Raw genomic sequence first — 12126 nt, forward strand, 5'->3', positions numbered from 1 at the left:
TGGCAGCCCTGGGGCCGGGCCGGCCGCCCCGCGGTCAGGACAGTACACATCGCGTGTCCTTCGATGCCGCTGATTGTCCTCTGTTCCCCAAGAACGCTGCACGCTCTCAGGCCACTCCTTCCTCCTTATCTTGTTCCGAAATCTTTCCTTTGCCTCTCCCCGGTTTGCTCTTGCCGCTTCCAGAGTTTCCAGTACAACCCAGTTTGCTCCTGATACCGAAATCGGTAGATAGAAACTTTCTAACGCAGTTTTGCTATTAGAAAGCAGCACGCTGGACCCTTCAAATATTCTTTCTCTAACGGAGTGTGCCGAGCGTTGGGTAGGCAGAGTTTTTATCAGCCACGCTGATCACACATTCACTAGCTATCCCACTTACTTAATGTATATGTGATGTATATGTAGTACTTTTCTTTACATTGTCGCTTTCCTTATTGGAAGTCCTTATGTGGCCTTTTGGGGTCTGTTTTGGTAGTCTGCAGTGGCCAGTGTTGTAATATTTGGTGGCCGTTCCTTGACCCCAGCTCCAGTAAGCACAGCACTGTTGATTTCCGGGGCTGCTGCTTTGTCAGCCTTGCAGAGCTGAGCGGGCTTCCTGCCTGCCTGAGTTACGTCCTTTATCTGCTTCTCCGAGGCTCTGTTCTGTTCTGCTGCCCTTCTCCATCCCCTCCCTGTGCTGCCAGGGCTCTGCTAATGCTGCTTGGCTGGCAGCATTTGCTGTGCCTTATTGTATTAGGGGCTTCTCAAAGCAAAGCAGCAGGAAACAAGCACAGATAGCTGGGAATGAGGACCTCAAGGTTATCTGCCTGCTCCTGCAGACACCTGGTTTGGAGATTTTGCTGCTAGCAGTAACAGTTAGAAGTAATTAATTTAGAAAATTTCTTTTTTATTTTATGCAAGCCAGAAAATTGTATGGTTACCATCTGCTTAACACAGAGCAAGATAGAAATTTGCATTTCCTGTGCTTCAGTAATCTCTTGGAAGAGTTGTAGCCAAGAATGACACAGGTTCAGTATCTCAAGGCAGCTGCCCAGAGTTTGTGTTCCTGTGGGGTGATGCCGAGTTTAGTGCTGGTCACCTTTCTAATTGTGGAATATTACTCAGGACAGAGTCTGGGCAGAAGAGGATCCTGATAATCATCTTAGCAGGACAAATGGGTGCAAGATTTTGGCCAATACTTGCTGTCTGCAAGTGTCTGTCTCTCATCTTGCTGTAGCTGGGGCTTGTGTGTGTAAAAGAGATTGTGAGAGAGTTGAACATTAGTGTTTACCAGTGCTGTATCTTAGTAATAAGCTTAGAGTGGTTTATTTTGTAAAATGGAGAGAAAATGTGCTCAGGATTTTTTTTTAATTAGAACAATAACGTGCTGACTTTTACTCTCAGAACTTCGCTGTGAAATCCTGCTTGTACAGTTGCTCTTCCTGACGGAAGAACTGTTTATTTCTTTTAGCAGCCAGCGCTTTCAACAGTGGAAGATGGCTGTGTTGATAGCCAAGAGATTAGCTGGGAGATCATTTAATTTTGTTTTTTCCTCTCCTTGACGCCTATCATTAAGTAGGGTTGGACTATGAAACACACCCTGTCAGAAGAAATCAGAAGTTAGGAAAATGCCAAAATAAACATTGCCAGCAGAGTTGTGTATACATCTAACACTGCTGTTCTTCTGTTTAAAGGAAAAATCTCAGGATTGCATGTATCTCCAATACTGTAAGGTGTGTCAGTCTTACAAGGCTCCTCGTTCACACCACTGTCGGAAGTGTAACAGGTACTGTTCTTCTTCACAGCTGTTGAAAGTCCATTTTAGAGCAGCTTCAAACCTCACGATGGGCTGTTACCATAATTTGTGCTTCCAGCACTTGCATTGTAGTTTTTTTAAAACCTTCCATATGAGCACTATAGCCCTTTCAAGTGTTTCCACTTTCTAGTTGTATGATATCTATAGAGTTTTGCTGTGTTTTAGTTTAGAAAAATTACTGTCTTTAACATTTTCTTTATAGTTCAAAATCAGTTTCTCTTAAGAACTTCTTGATGGTACTAAGGAAACAATGCAGTCCTGCTTCAGGGATGTGAGTGTAAATACCTAAAAATCATCTGAAATTCTTTTACAATTGAGTCCAAACATTGATGTGCTTAGAGAGTAGAAATACCTATTCTGTCATCTTTCCAAATGGGAATTAAATGTTGATTTGTGTGGAAATTTTGGACTGCTTTTTTTCACTCTATACCAAAGCGGGTTTTGAAGTGAATTGACATACTAAGTGAAGCAATAAAACCTTTTGGGTCAATTTAAGAAGTTTGCACCTTGTTATCTTCTAACACAATGGTCCTGATACAAACAATACTTTATTATAAATAGCTGTCACTAGAATTTAGTGCATCTTGAAAAAATCAAGGCACTTCAGCTGTCTGCAGTCCAGGCAGGTTGTCCTCTGAAGGACTCCTAAGAGAATGTAGTGAAAGGATATTGCAACATACATGTTCATTTGTTATTTCTATAAACCCAAGATGTGCAGTCAGTGTTTTTTTAAGAAACAGAAACTGAAACTTCAGAGCAGTGCAGTAATTTGGCTACATCATCTCCAGATTTAAAACTAATGACTCTTTCCTTTGAGTGACAATCTTTACACTGAGGACTGATCACTTGGGTGGTCATGTAGACTTTTACACCTGTCAAGGTAAATTGGAATGTGAACAAATCTTTATTCAGGTGGGTGTTTTTTGCATCTGTAAGCTACCCCAAAATAACCAACTTTATATTGAATACAAGAGTGTCACTAGGGTGTTTACACATGTTAAATGTATTTTGAAAAGGATTTTCAATGGTGAGAGGTTGATACATAGCAATTGAGAAAGTGGTAAACCCTCTGAAAGCTGAAAAGAGAGAGCCACTATCACACTTCTGTCTGAATATCTTTCTTTAAATACTCTTTCTACAAGTAGTTCACAGGGAATTCGGTATTTCCTTTATTTTCCTGGTATTCTGGTTTTTAAAAACTGGCATTAACAGTAGTGCTTGATTATTGTGATCATAGTTCTTACAAGTCCCATTCTATGGCTCTGTCTCCAGGCTCTGTTCTGTGGTGCTAATGAGCAACTAGTTAGTTTGAGTAAAGAAGATGACAGATAACTAGGGAGGGTAGGACCTGGAAGCACTTTTTATTTGCTTTTTTTAATTCCACAACATGGAAATATAATTCTGAAAAGAAACTACTGTGTTGATCTGTCAGAAATTGGTGGGTTCAAATGAAAGAATGGAGGTTGAGAAGTAGAAAATCAGCCATCCTTTGAGTTTTTTGAGAAACATCATACGTGTACTTTATATTAATGAATATTTATTATTCACAGATGTGTGATGAAGATGGATCACCACTGTCCTTGGATCAACAATTGTTGTGGATACCAGAATCATGCATCTTTCACTCTGTTTCTCCTCTTAGCTCCATTGGGATGCATTCACGCTTCTTTCATATTTATTATGACAATGTACACTCAGCTTTACAACAGAGTAAGAAAATATAATTAAATGCTTAAAATATTATTTAAGTCAGGTGCATAATTTATCTCTGGAAGTATGAGAGAATTTGTTTTTCTGAGGAGAAGCATGTGGAATTCCTTGTTCTTTTTTCCACATGCACTCCTAGTTCTGTTGTGTACCTGTAAGATGTATGTATGGGAATGGAGGAGGATTCAGGGAAAGTTGTTTCTATTTTTGTTCTTTTTTTTTTTTTCTTTTTTTTCCCTATGGCTTCTCATAGTCACAGGGAGTTTCCTATTGCTTTACATTGACTGAAGACAGTTTCTGAGTAGCACTTCATGCAGAGAGCCAGGCTGTGTTTTGTCTGGCACAGAAAACAGCTGCTATTTATTTCCAACACTCAAGTTACATCCTATTTATTTTCTTTTACTGGCCACTTTTTTTGATTCGTGTCTATTTCTTCAAGAAAAAAAGTACATTATTTTTGGAACTAAAGATAAATATGTTAGCTGTTGTTTTTTTAACTGGAAAACTTCAATGCTGAGTAAAGCTTATTCTGGAATACACCCCTTATCTCAGATCCATGGTTAAGATTATAAGCTTTGATTTCAGCCTTTGTGGTTGCAGTGAAGAGCTTGATAGCATCACCTGAATGTAACAGATGAAGTTGTATTTGTAGCAGCTGAGTTGTGTTTGCAGATGGATAATGTTGAGAATTGCTGTCTGCAAAGCTTTCAGAGGAAAGCTGCAGCATTCCCACGGAAAACAGGGACTGTTCTATGCAAGCGTTGTCCATCTGACACTGATGAATGTGGGTTTTTGAACGTACCAGAGTCCAGATTTTTTTGCTGATTTTTGGGCCTGTGGAGCTTGCAAGATGGCGACTGTGGTTTCATTTTCCATCTAGCAGCAAACTTCTGAAGATAAAAGTCTTTTGAGTACTTTTTTTGGTTACTCTACTTCATCTCTGTCAGATGTTGGACACTCACTTTCAGAGCCAGATTTCGTAGGGATAACTTGCTTTGTTTCAGCAGTTGGAAAGTTCTAGAGCTGAATGGAATTTTTCTCTTTGCAGATATCTTTTGGGTGGAGTTCTGTTAAGATTGACATGAGTGCAGCCAAAAGAGACCCTCGTCCCATTATTCCCTTTGGACTGTCTGCATTTGCTGCATCTTTATTTGCCTTAGGACTGGCATTAGGAACAACTATTGCTGTTGGGATGCTGTTTATTATCCAGGTGAGTCTATGGCTCTGTTACAAAGAAGTTAAAAGCTGTAAGTTCTGTGTGCTTGTGGGGTAGAAACATAATTCAGGATTGAGATAAGAACAGTTGTTCAGAGCTTAGGTTGTATAACTTTTTAAGGGATTTGTGTAGCTTTGTCCCAGTTTTTCTGTTACCACAATTCTATTTTTTAAATTATTTTTAATATTTTTACATTATATTTCATTATTTTTGATTTTTAAAAATTATTTTTAATTTTTAAAATTATTTTTCTTGGATGTGAAAATCTAACTAAGAAAATATGAGATGGATTTTATAAACTCCCTGAAAAAGGCAAAATACCTGCCCTGCCCCTGCAAACAGGTGCCTGATATATTTCTTAAAATGTTGGAGATATTTGGAAGGAAACAAAGACACATTTTAAGCATGAAGTGCAATACTGTGTGATACTGTCTTGAGTGTATAGTTCTAGATCGTGTATCTCTGCTGAGGGTTAACTTCTAACAAATACTTCACTTAAGTCTATAAAAATAGTTTTGTTCTTTAAAACAAGTTTAGTTTGTTAAATGAAGCTTTCTTTGTATAGCTGATGTACTTCTGCAGAAAATAAATCCTAATTTCATCTAACACTTTTATTTCAGATGAAAGTAATTTTGACAAATAAAACTTCAATCGAATCCTGGATTGAAGAAAAGGTATGCTTTTAATACAGTATTCTTGTATTGTTACAAAGTCTATTTTCTGTATTTTTAATTTTTGTCTCATCTCTGGCTTAAAACCAAAGATGTTATTTCATTTCACCACTGACCTAACACCCACAACAAGCGTTTCCCTTACTATTCTGAAATTCACTGAAAGAAATGAGAAATCATATAAATGCATAGATTTTTCTTTTCTTTTGGAGTAGTTTGTTGAACATAGAATAATATTTACTTTGAAAAGACTTAGCTACTTGTGGATGTTTTCATCTGAAACTTGAGCTATCTTAGTCATTACATCTGCCTGCAGCTTTAATTGTCCACCTCGCTGACCCATTCAAAGTGGCATCTTTTGACTCATGGTTTTACCCATTTCTTACTTTGGATTGTAAGGGAGGATTTTCCTTGATTTTAACAAAGTACTAGAAAATACCTAGTCTTCAGTCCTTTAAATTTCTCTTGGACTTCCTTATCTTTATAAAGGTTTTCACAAGATTTTTCTGGAGAAATGTAGTCGAGCAACAGAAGCTAAGTTTAGAGGAAGGAAAACTGACTCAGTGTTTAGAAATGAGTTTGATTCTACCTGGTTAGTTTTTGTGTAAGTCCACAAACATTTCATTAGTGTCTTGTTGTCTTTCTTTTATTTTGTGTGGTAAGTTAGCATGAGAATCTTGACTGTGTGTAAGTACTTAAAGTATTGTAATGTCAGCTCTTTGTATGGCTGGATCCAAGTTGTGGAATAATGGGATAATGGAACATAAGTGAAATAAATCTCTGTTATTATAGAATTTGGAATCATATGTTAAAAATTTTTACTACAAAATGCAGGCTGCTAATATGTCCCTTTTGAAAGCTGAGCACAGACTGTAATACACAAATATTTAATAAAATGTGATTATTGCAACAAAGAGAACACAGTTCTGTGGCTGCTCCACTAGATGTCATCAGAACTGTGGGAATGTAAAGCTCGTGCCTACGGAATGTGGGCAATTCAGATCGTGCCCCCAGTGTTTGCATTCTTAGAGGAGGAATTGGCACTACCAGTGTTGAGTCATGTTCGTGATCATTAGTCAAAGGATTCTGAGCTGTGGAAGCTTTTGTATGTAACTGAGAAATAGTCAGGCATTGGTCCCTAAAAGAAAGCAGTAAAGATCAGAATATGGAGGGAATTATCAGTGTAGTCATTGGACTGTTGTTAAAGAGTAAATGGGGGTTTACAGGGATGGGGGCACCCAAACCAGACATTCTTCTGAATTTAAGGAGTTTTTAAAGCCTGGGTTGATATAGCAGGAGTTCACTGCTCTTGCCTGAAACTTTTTGCCTTTAGGTCCCATGGACCCATACAGGGCTTATGACCCTTGCTGCTTGACTGCAGTGTGTAGGGTGGTTTTATGTACTGCATTTCTTAATTATTTTCCAGGCCAAAGACAGAATCCAGTACTACCAAACGGGTGAGACCTTTATCTTCCCCTATGATATGGGAAGTAAATGGAAGAACTTCAGGCAAGTGTTTACATGGTCTGGGATTCCTGAGGGAGATGGCCTGGACTGGCCAGTTAGAGATGGATGTCACCAATACAGTTTGACGGTAACTGCTCTTCAATGGTGTCTTGAGCTGATTCTCCCCACCATCCAATTATCTGCTTCGCTTTGCAATAATAGACCAGCTTTTTTAATAACTAAAATAGACAGGCTTGAAGTACATGTACAGGAGTTCTGTTAAATGTTCTCCCATTTTTGATGCACTAAAAAGTTACGCTTTTGTGAGAGCTTCAAGCTGCTAATGGTACTTCCTGTGTTTGTTGAATGATTTCAATACCTGGCTTCATTTTGTGTTGAATGCTGCCTAAATTTCTATTTTTAATCATTTATAGATAGAGCAACTGAAACAGAAAGCAGACAAGAGAGTAAGAAGTGTAAGTATTTGTTGAAGTTTGGTGTAAAATTACTTTGAAATAATAGAAATAACAGTATAAATAACAGTAACTAAGTGACACAAGCAGTGTATAGCAATCTGCTTAGTTAATCTTGGCACTTAGCTTTTACTATTGCTTCTTAGTTTCCAGATGGGAAGAAACATGATAATAAAGAGGATTGTGCTTCATTGTTAAGTAGTAATTTAGAATTTAGAGTCCCTTTGACAGCCACTGTCATTATATTTAAATCTGTGGTATGCTTGAATTGATTTTTTTTAGCATGAAACTTATCAGTAAGGCCATAACTCCTTCAAAAAACAAATTGCTGTGCTCTGTTCCAATCTGTAGGTGCGGTATCGAGCCATAGAAGATTACAGTGGTGTCTGCTGCCCTGTGACTAAAGGTGTTAAAACATTCTTCACAACACCCTGCACTGAAGAGCCCAGAATTGCACTGAGTAAAGGAGATCTGATTTTAGCCACCAGAGGCTTAAAGTTAGTGGCTCCACACTTTTATATTTGGTTAAATGAAGCACTGCGTTGAGTTCTGGCATCTAATTACCTATTATGCTTCCTTCCCCAGACACTGGATGTATGGTGAAAAGATTCTCATCTCAGCTGCTGATGGTATGGAGCAGTTAATTTCACTTTTTCTTTTGAAAATTGGAAATCAATTTTATAGCTATCTAGAAATGTGGTCAATGTTATATATTCACTTCTCAAAATGTAGAATGGGAACATTACTGGCACTAGCTTCTCTCCACTCTCCACAGACTTCCCAGTTTTGATAAACATTAATTCACTCTGTCAGACTGACAGAGCATGATATAGTAGTTTATTGAAAGTTGAGTGGTAAGCGGGACATTTCATATTCTAAGGAAAAGTTAGAGTTTTAGACCATAAAGACGTTAAGGATTATTCATTTTTTTATATTTAAATAGCAGTCTGTTTTAAACACATCCAGGCTCCTTAACTACACAGTCTGTATAACTGTAGAGATTAATCTTTGTGTATCTTAAAAACTAGGAGACATCATGTCTTTGTTTGGAATAATTTCTAGAGACTTTAATATGCGTTTATAAAACTAACTGGGGCTGTTGAAGATATTAAAGACTCCTGCTGATCTGCAGAGGGTCAGCATCACAGCCACCTGCATTGAAGCTTTTACATTTTTCACTTCAGACCTCTTGCTTTGGACTGAACTAAAATTTTACCTGCCAGAGGATGTGTTGGATTCTGTCGTTTCTTCCAAACAATTGTTAATGCATTGCACGTGCATTTCATATTTGTACAAGTGAGGCTGCCAACAGTCACTACACTGAAAGAGTTCATGCTTTTTTGGGATGTCTGAAACCTTCCTGGGCTGGAAATGCCCTGGCAGCTCACTCCAATAAACTCCTTCAAACATCAGATACAAATGAACAAATGAACACGGCAATACTTTGTATTACATTGCTTATTGTGAAGATTAGTAGGACATATCTCCTCTATTGAATGTTGGGTTTTTTAAATCAGCTAAAACGTGTTATGGATGGAGAACTTGGTGAACCCTGAGAGGCTGGATCAGACTAGGCTTCAAAAATAGGATGAGTTTTGTTAGGAATGTATAGCAAAATACTGTAAATAAGCAGGAATAAAAAGTTGCACTACAGCAAGATGGCAAATGAAAGATTAAGTAGCAGTTCTTCTGTGGAAAAAAGACAGAATGATAATCTTAAGATGAGTCAAGACTTTCAGAAAAGAAAAGGGATACAGCTTCCCAGATGCTAAGTAAACCTTCCATCCTCCTGAGCATTGGTAGAGCCTCTACTGAAATACTCCTACAAATAAAAGCAGTTACTGCATCTCAAGAAACAGGAAGATCAACTGTAAAGGGCTGAGAGGAAAACAGAGAAAAATGAGAATTATTAGGATAATAGAAATTGTGACTTATAAGGAAAAGCCAAAAGAATTGGGATAGTTTACCTGGAGAGGAGTAGGAAATGGGAGACAGCCTGGGTATGAACACATAGTCATCAGCTGTGTGAAAGTCTGTGGTAGACAAGTTTGTTTTCATCTTCCTGTGACCTTGCTGTGTAGAAAAAGGAGATGTAAACCTGATTTATAGACAGAAAGATTTAGATAGGCTATGAAGATGAATTTTCTCAAGGAAGGTAGAGCACTGCAAAGCTTTGGAGATGTCTGAAAACATTTTAGGTAGTTGGAGAAAATCCGTGCATCCCCAGGCAGTGATGTTAGAAATTACTTAGGTGTTCTGTCTTGTAGAAGAAAATAACTTGGGTAAGTGCTTGATGTCTCTTCCAGTCCTGTGTTTTTCCTCAGTAGTGGGCCATGTTTTGTTCTAAGTTAATGCAACTTTTCATGTCTTAAGGTGGAATAAGAGAACGAGGCTGGTTCCCTAGGAATTGTGTGGAAAAGTACCAGTATGACTCTGAAACGGATCAACCAGTGGATGGAGAGAAGAAAAGCAAATAGCCTTCTAATTTTTTTAAATATGAAATGGAATTTTTACTTCAGACCACAATCCTTTACTTGAAATTTTCTGTATATTACTTTAGACTTATGCAATGAATATGTTAGGATGAGGTTTTCTTTTCCTCACTGCTGAAAGGGTTGTATATGCCTGTGCCATGGTTTGCATACTTTTTAAACAATAAATAATTGAAGAAGCCATTCAGTGGATTGCCTTCAAGATGCATCTTTTTCATCACAAGTCAGGATTGTTTTTTTCTGTTTATTCCTCAGCCGCATCTGATCGCTATGCGTGCTGCTTATCTTTTGTATCTCTCTGAAGCTGCCCCTGAAAATAAACACCTGATTCAAATTCCAGATAAAATTTGTTACCTGTGACTTTTAATGATGTGAATTGTCCACCTCAAATAAATGATACATTCATATTCACTTGTGGGTTCAATTGTTCTTAGACCTAGAAGAACTTAGTCCATAGGCATGGGAGTGTATACTGACTGGGAAGTAAACAAGTTGCTTTTCAAAGTTAAAAAGGCTTCAGTTGTTGCAATGGGAATATTTTGTGCTTTTAATGGCAAAAATTATATCCACCACTGTCTGTTCCCTCTGAAATCGGAGCCAGTACCCAAGAGATCTTGATCCATTTTAGAGTAAAAGGAAACAGTATCCAAGAACAAAAATTTTTGTGAATTTTGCTACTAATGGTTAACAGCCTTCTCAAAGCATTTTCATTTAGCATCTAGTATGGATTACTAGAAGGAAGACCTTAAATTGGAGTAACTTATACCAGCTCAAGGCTTTTTAAATGTCTCCAAAATACAGCAGGTGTGAGTTACATGTCAGCCAGGTTGAGAGGTTTTGAAAATCAGTTCATGTGGCCGAAGTGGCATACAAGAGAGCAATATAAGACCAGTTTACACTTGAATTGCTATATATATTTTATTGTTGAGGCAGTGCCATTCGCTGTCCAAGCATATCTGTTCAGGGAAGCATCACTTTATTGTATCAACAGAAGTACTTCCCAGGCACTGCAGCAGGTGGCATCACAGGATTCAGCCTCGATTTCCGCAGATCTCAGTTGCACTGCATTTACTCTTGCCAAATAACTTGCTCATTTTTGTGTCCACAACCAGTTCTGGGATACATTTCTTTTCCCTGTTTCTTTTTTTTTTTTTTTTATTTTCCTCCCCAGTCTCCCCTGGGGAGAAAGATTAGGCTGCCACTGATTTCATGTCACAGTACTTTAAGGAAAGGATAAGAAAGATAAGCAGCATCGTTACATGCAGTTTCAAAGATGCCTTTATAGCCTCACATTTCTGACAAGCACGGTGGTTACCCTAAGATGTCAAGGTCTTTGGGCCCAGACTAGAAACAGAATTAGGTCAGTTGTTTTTACTAGTCAAAGCTAGAGCTGCCTAACAGCAAGAGAGGGATCTTTTGATAAATCTTACTTTCATTTTGGGATAGCTGAGCAAGAGCATTAAAGAGGGAGAGGAAAAGCCACTAGCTGTCTGAACAAGACAGGGATGACAAGAGAATTGGCCTAGGAAAGCTACAGATACACCTTCCCCATGTTGCATCCTTGTTAGCACTGCCTTTTGAACTGCTAGAGCTGACTACTGCAGGAACAGGAAGGAGCTCTCAGTAGAGACGGCACAGACTGATGGAAGACAAGAAAGTTTTCATCTTCCTGAAATCATTTTCTGAAGCAGCAGCTTAACACAAGAAAATCTCACATCTTATTTCATGTGGTAAATTCTTTCACCTCAGCCTAAGCTGAAGACAAGGAAAAGAAAGTTGGGTAGAGGAGCAGCTAGAATACAGGAGCAAATCTGGACTACACTATATTACTGCCTCATGGCTGGAGCTGTGGCTGACCAGTGACAGCATAGGGAACAAGTTCATGTTCTGCAGCACTTGTGTTCTAGCTGCAGCCATACAGAGCCAGGCAGCTGACAATGTGGTTGCAGCAGAGTCACAAGTAGTTCACACAGGCTTTAATTTGATTGTGCAGTCTCAATTTATTGCATCCTATAACCTTAGGATTGACAGATAAAGTTTTACACTTACTAGGCTCAAATTCATAAGTGTATAGGCTTTAACACTGCCATTTCATTTGAAAATGTGCAAAAACTAATCCAGTGCCTCCTAAAGAATGAACATTTGCTGTAGACAAATGTATTTTGCAAATGATTACTCATTTTCATTATTAACAACTTGTACCATGTGGTCCAGGACTAGGAACAGGAAATTCACTTCTGTATTTGCTAAACAGATGTTAGCATGAATTCATACTGTGATCAGTCTGATTGCAGATCAGTCCACAACAGGTCACAGTGGAGTTTGTAGT

The 12126-nt window shown here is 38.3% G+C and overlaps 1 protein-coding gene across 1 annotated transcript in view; it reads left to right on the forward strand.

Moving 5' to 3' along the window:
• The window catches only part of ZDHHC6 (zinc finger DHHC-type containing 6), an 11538-nt gene extending 1330 nt beyond the window's left edge, over positions 1 to 10208 (forward strand). Inside the window, exons 2-11 of the mRNA XM_005416372.2 lie at positions 473 to 526; positions 1617 to 1762; positions 3343 to 3502; positions 4548 to 4709; positions 5336 to 5389; positions 6813 to 6980; positions 7267 to 7308; positions 7657 to 7802; positions 7891 to 7934; positions 9679 to 10208. Of these exons, the coding sequence (XP_005416429.2) occupies positions 473 to 526; positions 1617 to 1762; positions 3343 to 3502; positions 4548 to 4709; positions 5336 to 5389; positions 6813 to 6980; positions 7267 to 7308; positions 7657 to 7802; positions 7891 to 7934; positions 9679 to 9782 (1080 nt within the window). The 3' untranslated portion in view covers positions 9783 to 10208. The remainder of the gene's footprint in view (positions 1 to 472; positions 527 to 1616; positions 1763 to 3342; positions 3503 to 4547; positions 4710 to 5335; positions 5390 to 6812; positions 6981 to 7266; positions 7309 to 7656; positions 7803 to 7890; positions 7935 to 9678) is intronic.
• Positions 10209 to 12126: the final 1918 nt, after the last annotated feature.

The sequence above is a fragment of the Geospiza fortis genome, unplaced genomic scaffold (assembly GCF_000277835.1).
Source record: "Geospiza fortis unplaced genomic scaffold, GeoFor_1.0 scaffold130, whole genome shotgun sequence".
NCBI classification, from domain to species: Eukaryota; Metazoa; Chordata; class Aves; order Passeriformes; family Thraupidae; genus Geospiza; species Geospiza fortis.